Raw genomic sequence first — 17,163 nt, forward strand, 5'->3', positions numbered from 1 at the left:
TTTAATGAAGCATAATTGGGCCATGGAAGTTTCTCAGTGTTTTGCGCTGATACAATGTGACAGAACAGTGAGCCTGTCTCTGGCATTGGGAATGTACTTTGTCACGTTCATTTGGATAAACAGATATCCCCAGCAAGTCCATGTATAGGGAAACGGGACAAGAAAGCTAAGCAGAGATGTCCAGTTACAATTTTGACTAAGCATGGGTACCAGTCGTAGTGTTTTTGAGATTAGACTTTAAGTGTCTGTTCAAGCAAATAGTTTTTCTAGAGCCTTATGCTAAGCATTAACAGCTTGATGTATAAAGCCTGGATTTAACATCTTTAGGTAGTGTTGTAGCTGCCAGTAACCTCATTTTATAGGTGCATAAAGATGCTTCAAGCTTCTCAAGTGGGAATGATGCTTTTACTTAGGTGACAAGCTCACCACAAATCTTTAGAGATAAAAGGTAGTTACATGGAAGTATGTTTAGGACTTTTGTACTGAATCAAGGAGATTCTAGAAATGCCTATTAACTTAATAAATCTAGATTATGTGGGACACAGAAAGATCTATATATACACAGTTGGTCAGACATTCCCAAAGGGAGGAGCCGCTTGTGCCAAACCTGATTGGATCTGCAGGATGAACAGCGAGGGCTGTAGCACAGAGCCTGGTCTGACAGCGAAAGAATTGCTAAAACCTATCCTGGGGGAGTTAAAGCATTGACACAAAAAGGAAGGAGGAGTGAAAGAGAAAGGAAGGTGTAAAGGAGATGCTCTCAACCTGGTTAAGGAAAAGGTGCAGGTAACAATAACCACAACATGGTGTATAGACACTTTTGTTTGTAACAAGAAGTATCAGGCTCGTGTACACTGGGAGCGGTTGTATTTGTACGAGTAGCAACAGGCACTAGAGACAGGATGTTCATTGTCTTGCACTGAATGCTGAAGCTTAACATGTAGAAAAACCTGTAACACTTTCTACAGTTGCAGAACACGTGCTGTATGAGGAAATGAATCTGAGTATTTTTTGAGGTGGAAAGACACTGTGTTGCTGTCACCTGCATTCGAAGGGAATGACTTTCATATTCATGCTGTAATGTCTTCAGAAGCTCATTATGGTCAGTTTTTACATGTTGTGCCTTAAAGTGAGCTAACACTTAAATTGTGAAATGCTGTTAACTACATAAGGTAATTCTTCTAAGTTCCAAGTTTATTTTTAATCCCCTCAGCTAATGGTAATTGAGCAATATATTTAATTACAACAATGCTGAAGTGATAAGTATTTATGATGTCTTCCTTGAAACAACTGGTCATATTCAGAATACTTGTGGACTTTAGGGGCAGCAAGGTGAACTGTCAGTAGTAAAAAGGTTATGGATGATTAAATATTCACTGCAACTTTTATTGAAGAGAAGGGTAGTAGATGTAGTCCTTTATTTATCATCCATCCTTTAGTGTAACTTTGGTAAGAGTTGTGCTGAGTAGAGAGCAATTAAATCAATTTAAGTCTATTTTTAAGTTGTCAGTAATACTAAAACTTTTCTTTGGATAGCTGAGTCATCTCAAAACACAGTAAAACTTTTAATCAGATTTTGAGCACTGAGAATTCTAGTGCATTAATTCATTAGACTTTAGGTTTGGATCAGAATGGCACTTCAAGGATATGCTGAGACTTGGAGTAATTTAAATTGAAAAGATCTCCAGAGGTCATCTGGTTCAAATATCAATGGTTTTGGAGGGAGTCTTCAAAATTTTATTGTAGGTGAGCAGTTACAGTGAGCTAACTTCCCAATAAGCTACAGTATTTAATTTATTACTTCAACCTTTTGATAAACTGATTTCTAGAAGGTGAGAATCCATGCACTATGTCTCGTGGCTTACAGCACCAGCTGTGTAGTTCCTCTGTCCCATGGGTGGGTAGGGAGGGAGGGTGAGAAACTTTGCTCCTTGTGGACAATATTCCAATATTGTCAGCTTTTATCCTTGGAACCCTGGATCCAGGCAGCGTATGGGCTTTACATAGTGGTACCACTGTTTTACTGGTATTTGGGACGCCACAGGCATTTATAACCTGGAGAAACTGTTGATCTGTGGAGAAATTGCCATGCTATATTACACATGCACATAGAATCATGTGATTCTGTGATTCTGAATTGCCATGCTGCACATGCACATGATGCACACTTGGTTTTTCATCTTATTTTTGTGTTTCCTATAGCTCATGCACTTTATGCTGTAGTATGTGACCCAAAGATTTGCTTATCTTACTATCAGCATCATTTTCATTCGCAGAACAATTCTGAACTTATATAATCCTTTAAATTGACCTGCCCTCTAGTCTCTGTATGTGGGTAATAAATATGATGAGACATTTCAGTAAACAAAAGAATAGACTGAGGGGAGGGAAGAAAGTAGGTTAAACCATGTACTTTGCAAAACATGAAAGCTGTGTGGGTTTTACTGACCCTACTCTTTTTTTCCCCCATGTGTTCGTTGTTCCCTGGAAAGGTACTGGTTACACAGCTTCTGTTCACTAGCTAAAAACTGCACAGATGTTCTCTTTAAAATTTTTCTTTGAGAAACCAATTGATGTGCTACAATTGGAAGTGTTTGCAGGCAGGTCAGCTTCTTTTCAGTAGTATCTCCCTCCCATGAGGGGGATACGTGAACAGGATACAGAATGGTCTAATGTGCATTTCAAAGTTATGCATTGAGGTTTTTTCCCTGGAATTTCTAAATTAATTTGGATTATAATAAACTTATTGTGTAAAATTATGCACAAAATCCATTGGAACACCTAATTTTGATTGCTTGGTGGAAAGAGAAAAACCAAGAAATGTGAATAGTTGAAGGTGGAGCTTTCAACTCTTTTGATTGCTTCTGTGTGTGAGCAAGCATTAAATAAAATTCAGAAAGCAAATCAGGTGGTCCTAAAACACTGCATTTGTATCGTTTTGTTGGAGTATAAATTTTGTAAGCTTTTGACAGCAGTTAAAGTATATTATGTAATGTTTCTCTAAAAATAGCAAGGTTTTTTTTCCCCTGGTCTGAATTATATTAATTAGTTCAGGTGAATGCTGGGAAAACCAGGATCTGTGTGTAACAAGTATTTACCATATAAATTACTGATTTTTAGACCATCCATCAGGATATCTTAAGCCAGTTCGTTCTACCAAAAAATCTCTGACTAAGAGTATATTTATATATAGCTAATGCTGGTGAGCAGTGTTTGTGGAGAAGCTGATGTTAACTGATGTTAGGAGCATCTGAAGTCCCAGCTTACTGGCACTGGACACATCAGCCCTGACTTGAAAGTAACACGTAGGTGTAGATTTCCAGGTCCTGCTGAGTTCAGTCCTGATGGATACAACTGTCCTCAAGATAAAAGGTTATGTGATATTGGTTGTACAAACGCCCGTTAATAACACTGTATTAAAAGTGTGTGTATACCCTTTCTAGAACAGCAGAAGAAATTACAATTTTACAGAAGAAGTTTTTTTTTCCTAGAAGAGGCCTTTGAGATGTGGCCTGAATATGCCTCAGGACAGTACACTAAATTCTTCTGCAGTACACCTGATTTCTTTCTTTCTTTTTCTTTTCCCCCTTTTTTTTTTTGTTTGGGTTTTGGGAGGTTTTTTTGTTTCTTTTTTTTCATTCCAAATGCCCTGTTCATCTTTGAATGTGAGTGCAGGAAAAAAAATGCTAAAAATATCAAATGTCATGTAGGCTTCTCTTCAGGCTTTCCCAGTTTTCATTTGAAAGACTTGTATCCAAATTAACCTTTTGGAGCAATGCAGACATACCTCTCCCTACTTCTCCCTGCACATCCTGGATCAGTTACATCTGAGTAGCATCATCCTTTGGCTGATTGGAATCAGGCTTCATTAAATAAGTCATGACTGCAGGCGTCAGCATGTTGGCCTGTGGCTGTCTGTCTTCAAAGAAAGTGAGCAAAGAAGCAAAGCTCTTCTCGAGTGCTAAAAATTCGCTGGCACCTGGTCCTTTTATGAGATGTCAGTCTAGATAATTTAAAATCAGAGCTTTCTGTATTCTCTATAAGTGAACTTAAATTTATTTGGACGTTGGGAGAAAAAAGAGGAGAGATGCTGGCTTTGTATTTCTCTCTATAGAAATAATCTGATTCTTCATTTGTAGATTCATTATGTTTAATATTTGAGGTGCATATTGCCTGACCTTTGCAGTTCTTTGCAGTTGGGCTATAGCAAAATGTGTTGTGTGTCATGTCGTAAAGTTTAATATCTGTTGGACATCTGCATATCTGTTAAACAGCCTCTGAAATGGATTTGAACATGGCACTTCTGAACATGAGTTCAAAACTCATTTGTAATATCATATACACTTTGTGTGCCCTTAGGATGTTTCCTGTGCATGAATGCACAAGTAAGCTCTCCAATTTTTTTTTATTTATTGTGGGCTTCTCTCCTGGTTTGTGGTTTTACACACTGTATAATTTTGTTTCTTTCTTTATTTCTTTAATGTTTCTGAGTGCTTTTACTATTTTTAGCATTACAGGGGAAGGTTATATTGTGTTGGCCAAGAATTACACAGTTGTAGTAAAAATAAAAGATATTAAATATTTCTTGCTGTTTCTCTTGTCATTTTAAACAGATGATTCACAATTATATGGAGCACTTGGAAAGAACCAAACTTCATCAGCTAACAGGGGGTGATCAGCTAGAATCCACAACACACAGTAGAATTAGGTAAGCTATTTATTATGCTCTCACTCTGAAATGAAAGAAAAAAATCCATTCATTTGTCTTTGCAAGACTTTGTTCTTTAATCCTACAACAACGGTTCGGCTGAATCAGAAAGATTTGTTGTATGATTGGAATGCAGTAAGAGAATAGGGTAGAAATCAGTAGAAAGAGGTTTTTGCTGTTGTACTGCTAAACATTGAGATATACTTTGTGCATTAGTCTTGACCAATTTCACCTTTTTTGAGTGTTTGCATCCAGGTAGGCAGGGAAAATGTCAGCAGCTGTCCCAAAATAATTGATATCTGCCATTGCTTTGTGCACAGGTCGATGAAGGTGCGTATCGTGGTACCCATTTGTTCTAAGGGCTTGGTGTGAATGTATTATGCAGATTTTGAAGCTTTCTAGCCTATGAACTCTGCGTGGAAGGAGGGGAGAATAACTCCAGGGCTGGCTGTGTCTCTGCGTCGCTGCATAGATGCTGCGAGGAGCCCGGCAGTTCCCGGCGCGAGGGGGAGGAGAGCGGTGATGTCATTGCTCTGGAGCTGCTGCAGAAGAGTGGAAAGCTGCTGCTGATGGCATTGTTTTTGTGGCAGCGGCTGAATGACAGACTTTGCCTACAAAGATACACCCTCGGCCCCTCTGTAGCCTTCTTGGTTCCGGCGTTTCACCATGCCAGCGCAGCGCCATGAATCCTGGATGCATGCTGCTATTTGTGTTTGGCTTCGTTGGCGGGGCGGTGGTCATTAATTCTGCTATCTTGGTGTCTCTCTCGGTTTTGCTGCTTGTGCACTTTTCTATTTCTACTGGTGTGCCAGCTCTGACGCAGAACCTACCAAGGATACTCAGGTACTCTGACCTACTGAACCTTGGCTTCATGTACTCTTGCTTTTTCTCTGCTTTCTGCTTTCTTTACAAAGAGAAAGAGCAAGGATCAATTAGAAATGTAAATTGTACCTGAATTTCAAATTATTTTGCAAACATAATATTGGAATGGAATATGGCAATGTAATTTTTTATTATACACTCAAATTCCATTACCTTTTATTTAAGCAAGTACAAGGTCAGTTTATGTTTTTTGTTTGGTTTTTTTTTTTTTGAAAGCTATTACATTGGATTACTATAACCTGCAAAAAAACCTGTGATGTTAATGTGGGTAAAGCTCATGTTCAGTGTATTGTCAGGTACTTGGCTGATCTTGTATAGCCATAAATGTATGCCATCTGAGGCCTTGTACTGTTAAATTTCACTCCTTTTTTTTAATCAGTTACGTAGGATCAGTTAATAAATGGTCTGCTGAAAAAAAAAACAAACCAGTAATTACTTGATCGCATTATTTTTTAAAAAAATCTGATTATTGGTTGGTGGGAAAAAAAAATCTTTCATTATTTAAGCATTAGAGTTCTTAATGCCTATTCACTATTGTTCAGCCAAATGTTATCCTCTCCTCTTTTTCTATAGTTGTATGGCAAGCTGCCAACTCTGTCTGTCCCCCCCTCAAGTTATGTTCTGTGTGTCCTAGTTGCCTGGAGCAGTAACAGAGATGTATTAGAATATTGTGACCAAAAGTAATCTTGACATGTTTTAGTACTGTAATTACAAATGTAAAACAGCTGGAAAAGTTTTAAAATGTAGCTTTCTAATCTGAAAGCTTGACATACTTTAATTGTGGTTATAAATTTCATAGTAAACTTTATTTTAAAAGGGAAAAATGCTGGAAAATAGTGTTCTCTAAGAGCTATGTGACTTTTTCTCCTTAATACATGGTGCATGTAGGCTTTCTGTGGTAGTTTGCTTTTAACTTGGGTCTCTGAGCACAGAAGGGTTATTCTGGAGGTTTGAAGCCAATCAATAGATAAAAGAAATACCAATTATTAATAACTGATAATAAATGTGTATGAATATTTAAATATAAAGAAATAAAATAAATTTAAAGTGTAACTCTGTAGACTGATCTACTTAATAAGGCTGTGTTTCTTTAAAAGCAGGGAAAAAACAGACTCAAAATAAATAACCCCCAACTTTAAAAAAGGCAAAGCAAAATATTATACTGCGTATTCAATAACTTCTATTAGATTTTTTTTTTTTTAAATATATTTAAATAGTCAGATGGTTTAAGTAATAGTTTTTTTTGTAATGTGCTTTTGCTCCCCTGGAGAATATTTAATGGTTTTGAGGGGTTTTGGGAAGCAATGCTTTTTCTCTTACATAGTAATTTGTTTTAGGAATTACAGGATTTGGAATTCAGTTCCTTAGTCTCTTACTCATTTAAAAATATAAAAATAAAGGGTGAAGGAATCTAATCGTAGAAGAATTTTTTCAATTTTTTTAATACTAGTTGGATTTTAGAACAGAGCATCTGGTTGCTTATCCTAAAGGTTCCTGTAAATGCTTCAATACATCATTTCAGAATATTAGTTTAGGCTTTTAAAACATGTGCCTGCATTCTTACTGTAGTATTTTCACATATTTGTTGGGGGAGTAGAAAGGGTTCTTTGCTTTCTGGTCAACAGCTAGTGAAGTGAGTTGAAATTCCTTCAGCCTATTCAAATACCTTCTTTTAATGCAGATGTTCATCTAATAGCCTTCATCCTCAAAACAAGTGCCCTTTTCAACCTTCAGTGGCTGTGTAGTCCTGCAGGGCACCTGAGCTGTGTGTTAGCACATCAAAATGGGTTCACTAGAAAATTTATTTAAAACTATTCTGCAAAAAAGCAAATGTCAGTTGAGAACTTTTTTTTTGGGGGGGGGGGGGGGGGGGGCGGCTGCTCATTTTGTTTAAATTCTTTCTTCTGAAGACTGCAAAGAAGATCAGCTTTGTGGCATATCCTGCGAGTAAGCAAATCTGCTCTGGAGCACTGCTCGGGAGGCGTGTTCCGCAGGGAAGGGCCCCTCACAAAGCCCGCTTTATCGCTGCCTTGCTTTGCCACTGAACGGCAGCTTTTCTTTCCTTTTTGTTGCTGGACTTCTTAACCAATGAAATGGTTTCAGTCTGTCTTTTAACATAATCAAAGCTTATGTGGTATGTCTTTTGTTCCCCGCACACATTAGAGTTGTGGGAAATCTAAAGAAAAGCAGAACCTGTTACAATAGAGGGAATGGTCAGAATCAAGTTCTGTTCAGTTCTGTGGCTATTTTTCATGAAGATTTTTCAGCACAGTTAGTTTACAGATGCTGGGACAGTATCTGATGCTTTTTATGTTGTAACCCTGACTGATTTTGCTTTCCTTTCTTTGTTGCCTACTTTACTCTGCTAAACTGCTTCTAAATTAACAATATAACTTGGAATAATATTTATGAAAGGCCAAGGTATGAGCAATGCGAGAATTAGTTGCAAAGATTTTTGTGAGGGGTAACATCTTTGTACACCTGTACTGGAAGGGTTCATGACAATTAAAATTGTTTACTCTTCAAACATCGTTTTTCTTTAGCAATGTAAAACTTACCAAAAGGAGTTTACTGCTTAATTGCTAAATACAATCCCTTCTTGACTACCTTTTTTTCCTAAGTAAATAAAACAAAAAAACCCGACAAAAACCCCACAGAAATACTTAGCTTTTCCTTTTGTTTTTCAACATTCCCTTTCATATTTTCGCATATTAACTTCTATACAGCTACTAATTCTGCACAGAATTCCACCTAGGTTATGTTTAATTTGTGAAAAGCTATGCAAAAGAAATTCTATGTGGTTGTGATTTGATTTCTATAATGCTAGAATGTGAGATCCCTTCTAACTCACAACATTCTGTGATTCTATGAAATCTTAATATTTTGTCTGGATTGTCTCTGCAGGGGTACTTACAGGTGATACTTTCATAAGAAGCATAATTTTCTGCCTTCACATGTGCACACTTTCATGTTCTGTCTTTATTATACTTAAAGTTGTGCTAGTTGATTACAGGCCTTTTTTTCTGTATGTCATTGTTCTGACTGAACAAATACTTTGCTTTATCTCAATTCTATGCCCGGCTGATACTTTTCCTTTTCAGGGCTGGCTGTAGCATCCTGTGAGTTGTGTTCTGCCCAATGTTTTTTGTCTCTTGCTAGCAGGAAGAATTAATCTTTTTGTTCACTGATCACACTACTGACAGCAAGATTGACTCGGGGATTTTTTTTTTTTTTTTTTTTTTATGTGAAGCTTTGGAATTTCCAAATGTTGTTTGCAGTAGAGAAGTGATCAAGACAGCAGAGATGGGAGAGCAGCTTTAGGGTGAAGTGGAGTGCTAAACTGGTTTTTTTTGGTTGAAACTACACAGTTTTTGGCTGGGCTAGTTTTAACATCAGTAATTCCTTGACCCAGTTTTTTTAGTTATACAAATCCATGTAATTCATGTCATCTTCAGAAGAAAAATACCATAAATTTTATGGAGTTGGACTTTAAGCTGATTGTTTACAACTTTCATAAGTGCCTCAGTTAATGATTTAGCTGTTGACTGTTGTAGAAGTTATGTGGTAGTGCATCTTGCAAAAAAAAAAGGTACAAAATTATATTTTTAAGAGTAGTTACTGAAAACTGTAATTTAGTCTGAAATAAGGAAACATTTTCATCTTACACTACTATTGGTGTTCCACTTATGTAAAACTTGTTTACTATAGACTAGCTTTAGTGCAATCAATAACTGCTGCCTAAAGGCATGGAATAGACTATTTGTAATTAAATAATGTGAAAAGAGGAATTATGTGCTGTAATACAAAATATGTACAGCGCGTTGTATATTTAATAGAGAGTAGTGTATAAATGTTTGAACCTATTATTTTACCACTTCCCTGCTGATTTCAAAGACCTACATGAAAATAAACTGTGTGACATCTGAAATGGCTGATGAAACTTGTCTCTCTTTCAAACAGAAAGGAGCGTCCGATATCACTGGGCATATTCCCGTTACCTCCAGGAGATGCACTACTTACACCTGAAACTCAGAGAGAAGCTGGAGAAACGCCTGGGTCAGAGCACTGGAAATTCCATGAGCTAAGCCAGCCACGGTCCCACACAAGCCTAAAGGTGAGCACTCAGCTCGGCTCCCTTGTGTGTTAGGACAAACTCCCATAAACAGGTTACAGATCCTTGGTGGGAGAAAAAGCAAGTTGAAGGGGAGGAGGGAAAACCCTAAATCATCCTCATATGAGCCAAGTGTGTTACTTGCTCATTAGCTTTGAGGGAACTTATTTACTGGAAGAAATGGAGTTTGAGTTGCATATTCCAAATGAATAGTAATAGAGGCTAGTTCTCCTCATACTCACAGGAGTGGGTTTTTTCTTTCTGATTAAAGACTCTTTCCAAAGGTCAGTCACTTGTTCTTTACACGCTAGATATGTAACTAGATGGTGCAAATAGGTCTGCTGATTTAATATCCTTTTGGAAGGAAAGCTTTGATTGCTACACAGGCAGTACTCTTAACATAGTCTCTGCCTACTATCAGGCGTGTAGCGTAGGTATACCACAGAGTTGAGAATGACCTAAGAGTCCTAAATTAGCCTGTGATTATGATTTCCCTTGCATGTAGCTTGGCTATAATTCTTGCAATTGTTCTGTGTTCCAACAGTGAGAGGGTGGCATAGAACAAGCTGCAGAAATGGAAAAACGGGGGAGTGGTGTTGGAGTGTGATGGATCTGGCAGTCGGGACGAGGGTGCACGAACAGTGCAGTGGGAGGAGGGATCTGCAGGGGGAAGAACTCCAGAATGTGTAAAGCCTCCCTCGATCTTTATGTTGATGAGGTTTTTTAGAAGACTGTGGATGTACAGTTATTTTGGTAAAGCCATACAGCTGAGGGGAATTTCCTCCTAAGTGAACTTAATACCTAGCAGAGGAATATTAAACTGGTAAGAATTAAAAAAAAACCCTATTCAGACATAATAGGAACCCAGACTTTTTTGTTTGCATAGAGGTCATATGGAGATAATGGGAAATGTAAGGAAAGGTTAATTTTAAAAATATCAAAGTTGACAACAGGAGTTTGGATCTAAAAATTTTTCACATAACAAACTCTTGTCTAGGACCATTTTTGGATCTTAAATTTCTTCTATTCCCATTGTCTTGTGTCAGTTAACATTAATAAATTGTCAGACTTTAGGAGACCTGACTGAAATAAACTTAAAAGTTATGACTAAGAGTAAGTGGAGATGAGGTGTAAAGGGAAGGCTCTTGATTCCATTGTATCTTCTCAGAAAATTATATTGATTATTATATATTGTCAAAATAGGCTTCTTGTTATAATTCTTCTAAAAATAATGCACTGCTAAAAGAGAACCTGCAAAACAGCACAGACTGTAATTTTTCAAACCTGGTTAGTCGGAGTAAGTTCCTTAAATCCAAAGCAGCATCTTTGCTTTTTAACTGCAAATGTAAAGTACTTCTGAAGTGAACTTATTGAATAACGTGATACATTGAAGTCATAACCAGAATGTGAAACTTTTTTCCCTAATACTTTTATTTCCTCTAAATACTTTTAACATCAAGTATAAGGCACAAGCAAGATTCTGCTGCTTTCAGGCATCTGTCTTCACATGAGCATTTCATTAATGATCAGTGTTTCCTCTAAAAGTATCACAAAGAGTAGGTGTCAGGGAGAAATCCAGATTAAAAAGACTGGGTATCCTGTAGCTTGTATGGCAGTGACATTGCTGGATATCATTGTAAGACAACATACAATTATGTACCATTCATTCTCTTCTGCTTATTTCTGCAAAGCATTACAGATGAGCTGCTATTTCTTCAGATTTAATTATCTAGTTTTTAAACTAGTTTTTCTTTTTTCAGGAAAAGTTTTTCGGCAACATTGCCAAAAAAGTCAGATTTGCTAAGTCAACACAGCATTAGATATTTTGATTAATTCATTGTCACTTAATGGAATTGTATTTAATTTTCATTAGTTCCAGAACAAACATTCATAATAGTTTAATCAGTATAGTTTCCAAGAGTTAGCTAAAAAAAAAAATTACAGTACATCATGAACTCAGAAATATAAAATAGATGAGATTATTTGAAATTCCTTTAAGGAAAGGACCATTTTCTTCATTGTTTTCTCTTGTGCTGTCAAGCTGTTTTTCTTGAGCTTTGTGTGTGAAAGTCAGTGATCAAACTGTGCTGCATCAGTTAGTGAATGCTTTTGGAATACAAAGATGTAGAAATGTTTGAACAGAGCCAGCAGCTCTGTTGTGGTTTTCTTCCCTGTTTGTGTGAACTCCAGATTCCCTTGGTAAAGGATACCATTTCCTCCCTTCTGTATCTGCTTGCTGAAGTGTAAATCCAGCGGCTGAACTTCACCAATTCAAAAGGCAACTGGCTAAATTGTGTAGCTTTTTTCTTTTATTTTGGACATGACATATCTCTTAAACTCTTTCATATGTTGGTTTTGTTGCCTTGTATAACTATGGGTAAGTGTATATGTTTTATTCTTTTAGAGGTGTCTGTTAGTTGACTATATTTCTGAATAATTTCATCCAAATATATGAATAATTGATTATTTGGGAATTTACTAAAAAAGGATGAAAACTGGAAGTAAATGGTAGGCAGGTCTTGAAAGTGCTGAATTTTGTCTCTAGAACTTGCACATTCCATGTGGGGATGTCACTATAGGATGCAAGATTTGCACTTACGCTGATATACATAAATGTGTTTTCCTCCCTGCCCACAAAAATTAAAATTGTATCTTTCCAGGAAGTTCCAAAAGTAAAAATTTAGAAATTACAATACTTCGCAATCTTAGCTAAGTACAAATGAGAGAATGTGTGTCTATATGCAGAGCTCTCTTGGGTTTTTTTTGATAACTTTAAAATTCAGTTTCACTTCCTTCTCAAAAAGGGTTGTTAGCAGTACGATGAAGCAGTTCATGCTTCACAAAATCTAAACTTAATTCTTGACGAGTTTAGGTTTCCTGAGCTAACAGATATGTTCTCTTTAAATGTCACAGACTAGTCTGGGAGCCTTCTTTCACCTCTGATTCCCAAACAAACCCTAAAAGAACTTTTTATCAAAACTTGCCATCCTGCCTTCCTTTTGCACATACCAGCCTCAGTGTTGGATCTTGGTTTTTCCCAAGGAGACTCCTCTAATGCTATAAGCTAGAAAATATTGACCTAAACAGACCAATTTGTTTCCATATCTGCAGTGAGATCTTGTTTGCTGTTAAGTGCTATTTAAGTCATTGTCAAGATGTCTAGATGCTGGTGCAGCTGTGGTCATGAGTGAGGAGTGAAATGTGAATGAAAGGAGACAAGGGCTCCCAGAAAAGTATTATTAGTATTATCAGGTAGTATCCTGTAGTTATATCAAACACAGTCCAGCCTGCCCTCAAACACAGTGCCTGCTGCAGGCCTGTCCTAGTTCATTGTGGTTCTTCATGCAATATCACTGTAATGTAAACTGTTGCCAGGAACTGGCTTCTAAGAAGGAGCTATTTACTGATGTTCCATAGTTGAGCTGAAATCTAGCTGAACAAGTAGTCACTGCAATTCAGTGTCTTATTCCCAATGTCACCCAGAGCTTCCAGTTCAGACTGGAAAGTGCATAAAACCAGTTTGAGTGAAGTGCTTGCAAATAGTATACTTTTGTATCAGTTAAATACATGTTCTGCATCAGTGTTTCAACGTCTACTTTTTAAGAAGGTATTTTAAGATATCATGCACATTTTGAGCAATTAAAAATTTTATAACAGCTTTGGGAAGATTCAGCTGTTCATTGTGCATCTAGAAGGATTATTAATATGGGAATGCTGCCTGTCGTCTGGAAGACTTAACAGAAAAACACCAAGTTGTGGCTATAATTATCAACTGAAATAAACCATTAGTATTAAAAATAGGAGCGTGTTTATGTAGCTTTTACTGCCTTAAAAGAAGTGAAACCGCTGTAGTCTGAAGATTAATTTGGCAACAGTGGCTTAAGGTATTCTTTCCATTCCATCCAGGTTTCTTTGCATTTGCATATTCTTCAGTAAAATACAGTAATTTTGGTGTTTGTTCTTTAGTTTCTACACTTAACTCTTCCAATAATACTTTATATTCATTTTTTTAAATGGTAATGTTCAATTTTAGGATGAGCTCTCTGATGTTAGCCAAGCAGGCTCAAAATCTACTACTCCAGCGTCTGCAGCTGCTTCAGATGTACCTGTACTGCCTGCTGAAACTCCTCAAAAGGAAGATGTTGAAGGGCTTGCAAAGGACACAGATATGCCGAATGAGAAGCCGGATATAAGCAAGAATATTGAAGTACAGGTAGCTCAAGAGACAAGAAATGTGTCCACTGGTGAGCTGCCTTAACTTTTTAGTATATAGTTACTATAGACCTTATATTTAATCCATTATGAAATATCTTAATTGTTGTGCCACATGAGAAATGGGGTTTTAAATCAATGTTTTTAGGGTACAGAATATTAGTAAGAAATACAAGTCTGTTGTTTATTGGCGGCTTTAGTCCTTATTTTTCTAGAATCAGAATTATTTGTGACATTTCCTTGTAAACAGCAGAAGTGGCACTCATCTAGACACAAAAAGTCATGAGATGGTAGTCATTTGCTTGGTTTCAATTGCAGAAATAGTGAGAAATAACTACCATTGGATGACATAAGCTAAATTCAGGAGAGACTTAGAAATTTCAGTGTCTGCACTGGAGTATGAAAATCCATAGGTCTTCTAATTTAATTACCATAATAAATCTTTGAACGGAAGTCTACTTATTTGGTGATTGCTTAATAACGACCACATGTAGATAAAGTCATACGTCACAGTGATTTTTGTTTTGTGGAGACATACTGCTTGCTTTTGCCTAGGTGGAAATGAAAATGAAGAAAAATCTGAAGTTCAGGCAATCATTGAGTCAACTCCAGAGTTGGATATGGATAAAGATCTCAGTGGATATAAGGGTTCTAGGTAAGTTGTGTGTTGTGATTTGAGTAGGAAGACCATTTTTGGAAGGTACCAGGCTTTGGTTTTGAACTTGTGACTTGTTTATGAATTTTACCAGACTGAGATCATGCATTATGTAATGAATCTCCTACTTCTGTGACCTTACTTTTCCAAATTCCTCAGGAGTTTTTAAGTGCAACAGCAGTTCTTAATTCTGTTGCTACACGTGATGAATGTTCAGGTTACCTCATATTACAGCAGACTTAAGCATTCTGAAATATTCTTTCTGTATTTCAAGCAAAGGCTCAATACCAAGAAGCCTTTTCTCCCTAGCTCAAGGTTTCAAGGTACTAGCAGTTTCCAAGCTGGGCCCTTGTGTTTTCACCCATATCTGTAAAATCTAGATTTATGACTGACTTTGCAAATGTTACAGCATTGATTTATCAGATTCTGATGGTGAAATCCTAGGGTTAGCAGAACGCTTTTGCATGAGTCTGCTTGTTTGCAGTTTTTGCTTGTGAAGGATAACATTTCTTTCTAAAGCTCTAAAGCCCATAAAAAGTAAACAAGTGCTGGTTTAGTAGTGTGGGGAGTGCCTGATCTTCTAGGCAAGCCCTAAAAAATTTAGGGTCTAGCCACAAGTCCTTCAAATATGTTATGTGTCTTTCTGTTTCATTCTTGTGATGAGGTGGAAAAAATGACCTTGTATAGTGAATCTTAATGGTGTTAAGATCTTTGTGTGAAAGAAGCCCCCTTTCTGGCCAGAGGAATATTTTGATATCTGTTTGGTTCTCTAAATGACTTCCAGTTTGGCTGAGCTGTCTGTTCTTTAAGTGTTTGGACTGACTAAGACCTGACGGGGTTGAATTTCTATATGCCAAAATTTGATATGCTTTAATTTATTAAAATCCTGACCAGCTCAATATCAGCAGCCACATCAAGTTTGGGATCTTGATGCCAAAGTAGTATTTAAATAGAAGGGTGGCTTCTAAGCCAACTGAAAGCTGCTGAAAATTTTACTTCTGGGGGGGAGCAGACTTTCTTCAATGTGGGGATGATTTCTTCCTGCTTTTTAATGCTTTGTTTTAATTCTTTGAATAGCACTCCTACCAAAGGCATAGAGAACAAAGCATTTGACCGTAATACAGAGTCACTCTTTGAAGAGCTGTCATCTGCTGGTTCTGGCCTAATTGGAGATGTGGATGAAGGTGCAGATTTACTGGGTAAGAAAGGTTATTTAAAGAGGAATTTTCCTTGTTAGTGGAGTGCTTAATTATCCTTGCTGGATTTACTGTTAGGGTTCATTTGCATTTAAATCTTTTGAGTATCATCCTAAGGTGGTTATTGGAATACAAAAAAACAGGAGAGGGTGTTTGTTCTTTCTTTTTGTGGCAATTTTCACACTATTATCTATTTTGGTTTTCCTTATATGTTCTCTGACACTAGGATTTTTATCTCGAGCAAGGATTTTTATCTTGAACTAGTTTTAGGTAGTTTAATTCAGATTGTGCCCAGTCTGTAATGGCCTGGCTTTATCAGCTCTCTATGGAATTGAACTTGTAAGACAGGATTGCAGGAGAATGATGGCAATTTGAGAATCAAACTATTAATTGAAGGGGGAGGGGGAACCCACATTTCTCTTTCCCCCTAGGCAGCTTGTTCCTGCTTGTGTGCAGATGAAACAAAATGTAAGTTTTGGGAATATGAGTTGATCAGGAGCAAAAAGGTTGTTAAAAGAAGGATCTTTCTATAAACAACATAATGATATTTTTGGCTGTATCAGTGTTCAGGCCTCATTTTGAAATAATGAAAGCTGGTACTATGGAAGGTATAAAATGCAGATGCAACTCCTGTGTGGTTTAGAAATGGGTTGTATACAGAAAATCAGCAGTTTGTTTGCTTTTGTTGTCTGACCTGGCAAAAATACAGATTGTTGATACTATTTAGAACTGTTGTGTGTGCAACCTGGATTTCTCATTGTTCAATGTTCCACCAGAGACTTTCTTTGCATCAAGTAGGTGACATTTTTGCAAAGTATTACTCACTATGAGTAATGGGCCTATCTCCAGTCTGAGATAGTTTTTCTTTGTTGTCACACTCTGCTGCTTTGAATCCTGAGCAGCAAAAACCACCACATCCTTGCTGGAACATACTTCATCCAAAGCTCTTGTGCTCTGTTGTCACAGGGACAACTAATGACACATTCTGCATGCAAAAATATAGATACTGGAGAAGTACTAACATATAGCAACTACCATCCCTTAGCTATGTGATAAATTGTTTAAAGAAATCAAATTACTGTCAGGATTTCTTGATAATAGATGCTTTGTTTTCCATGGGCAAAAGTAATACACTTTTCACTGTTAACATATCAAAAGTTTGTCATGACTTCATTACCAATTTCCATAAAACTACTGCTAGGAACACTGGTGTGTACAAAATGAACACATTGTTATAACTGCATCTGTTATGCAGAATGTGTTGATCTAAAAGTTTTACTATATAATCATGATTTCATGTTGAGCACAACCATTAGTCCAGGTTGCTCTGTGTTACTTAAGTCATCTGCATCAAGGATAGTTGATGTGTTTCAGTTGGAATCTGTTCTAAGTGAGCATT

The 17,163-nt window shown here is 37.0% G+C and overlaps 1 protein-coding gene across 2 annotated transcripts in view; it reads left to right on the plus strand.

Moving 5' to 3' along the window:
• Positions 1-5,252: 5,252 nt before the first annotated feature.
• The window catches only part of SPAG9 (sperm associated antigen 9), a 33,896-nt gene continuing 21,985 nt past the window's right edge, over positions 5,253-17,163 (plus strand). For both annotated transcript variants that reach the window (XM_010163260.1, XM_010163268.1), the window contains exons 1-5: positions 5,253-5,551; positions 9,551-9,704; positions 13,735-13,945; positions 14,469-14,568; positions 15,646-15,767. In XM_010163260.1, coding sequence (XP_010161562.1) covers positions 5,391-5,551; positions 9,551-9,704; positions 13,735-13,945; positions 14,469-14,568; positions 15,646-15,767 — 748 coding nt within the window. In that variant the 5' untranslated portion in view covers positions 5,253-5,390. The remainder of the gene's footprint in view (positions 5,552-9,550; positions 9,705-13,734; positions 13,946-14,468; positions 14,569-15,645; positions 15,768-17,163) is intronic.

The sequence above is a fragment of the Antrostomus carolinensis genome, unplaced genomic scaffold, assembly GCF_000700745.2.
Source record: "Antrostomus carolinensis isolate BGI_N321 unplaced genomic scaffold, ASM70074v2 scaffold3500, whole genome shotgun sequence".
Classification (NCBI taxonomy): Eukaryota; Metazoa; Chordata; class Aves; order Caprimulgiformes; family Caprimulgidae; genus Antrostomus; species Antrostomus carolinensis.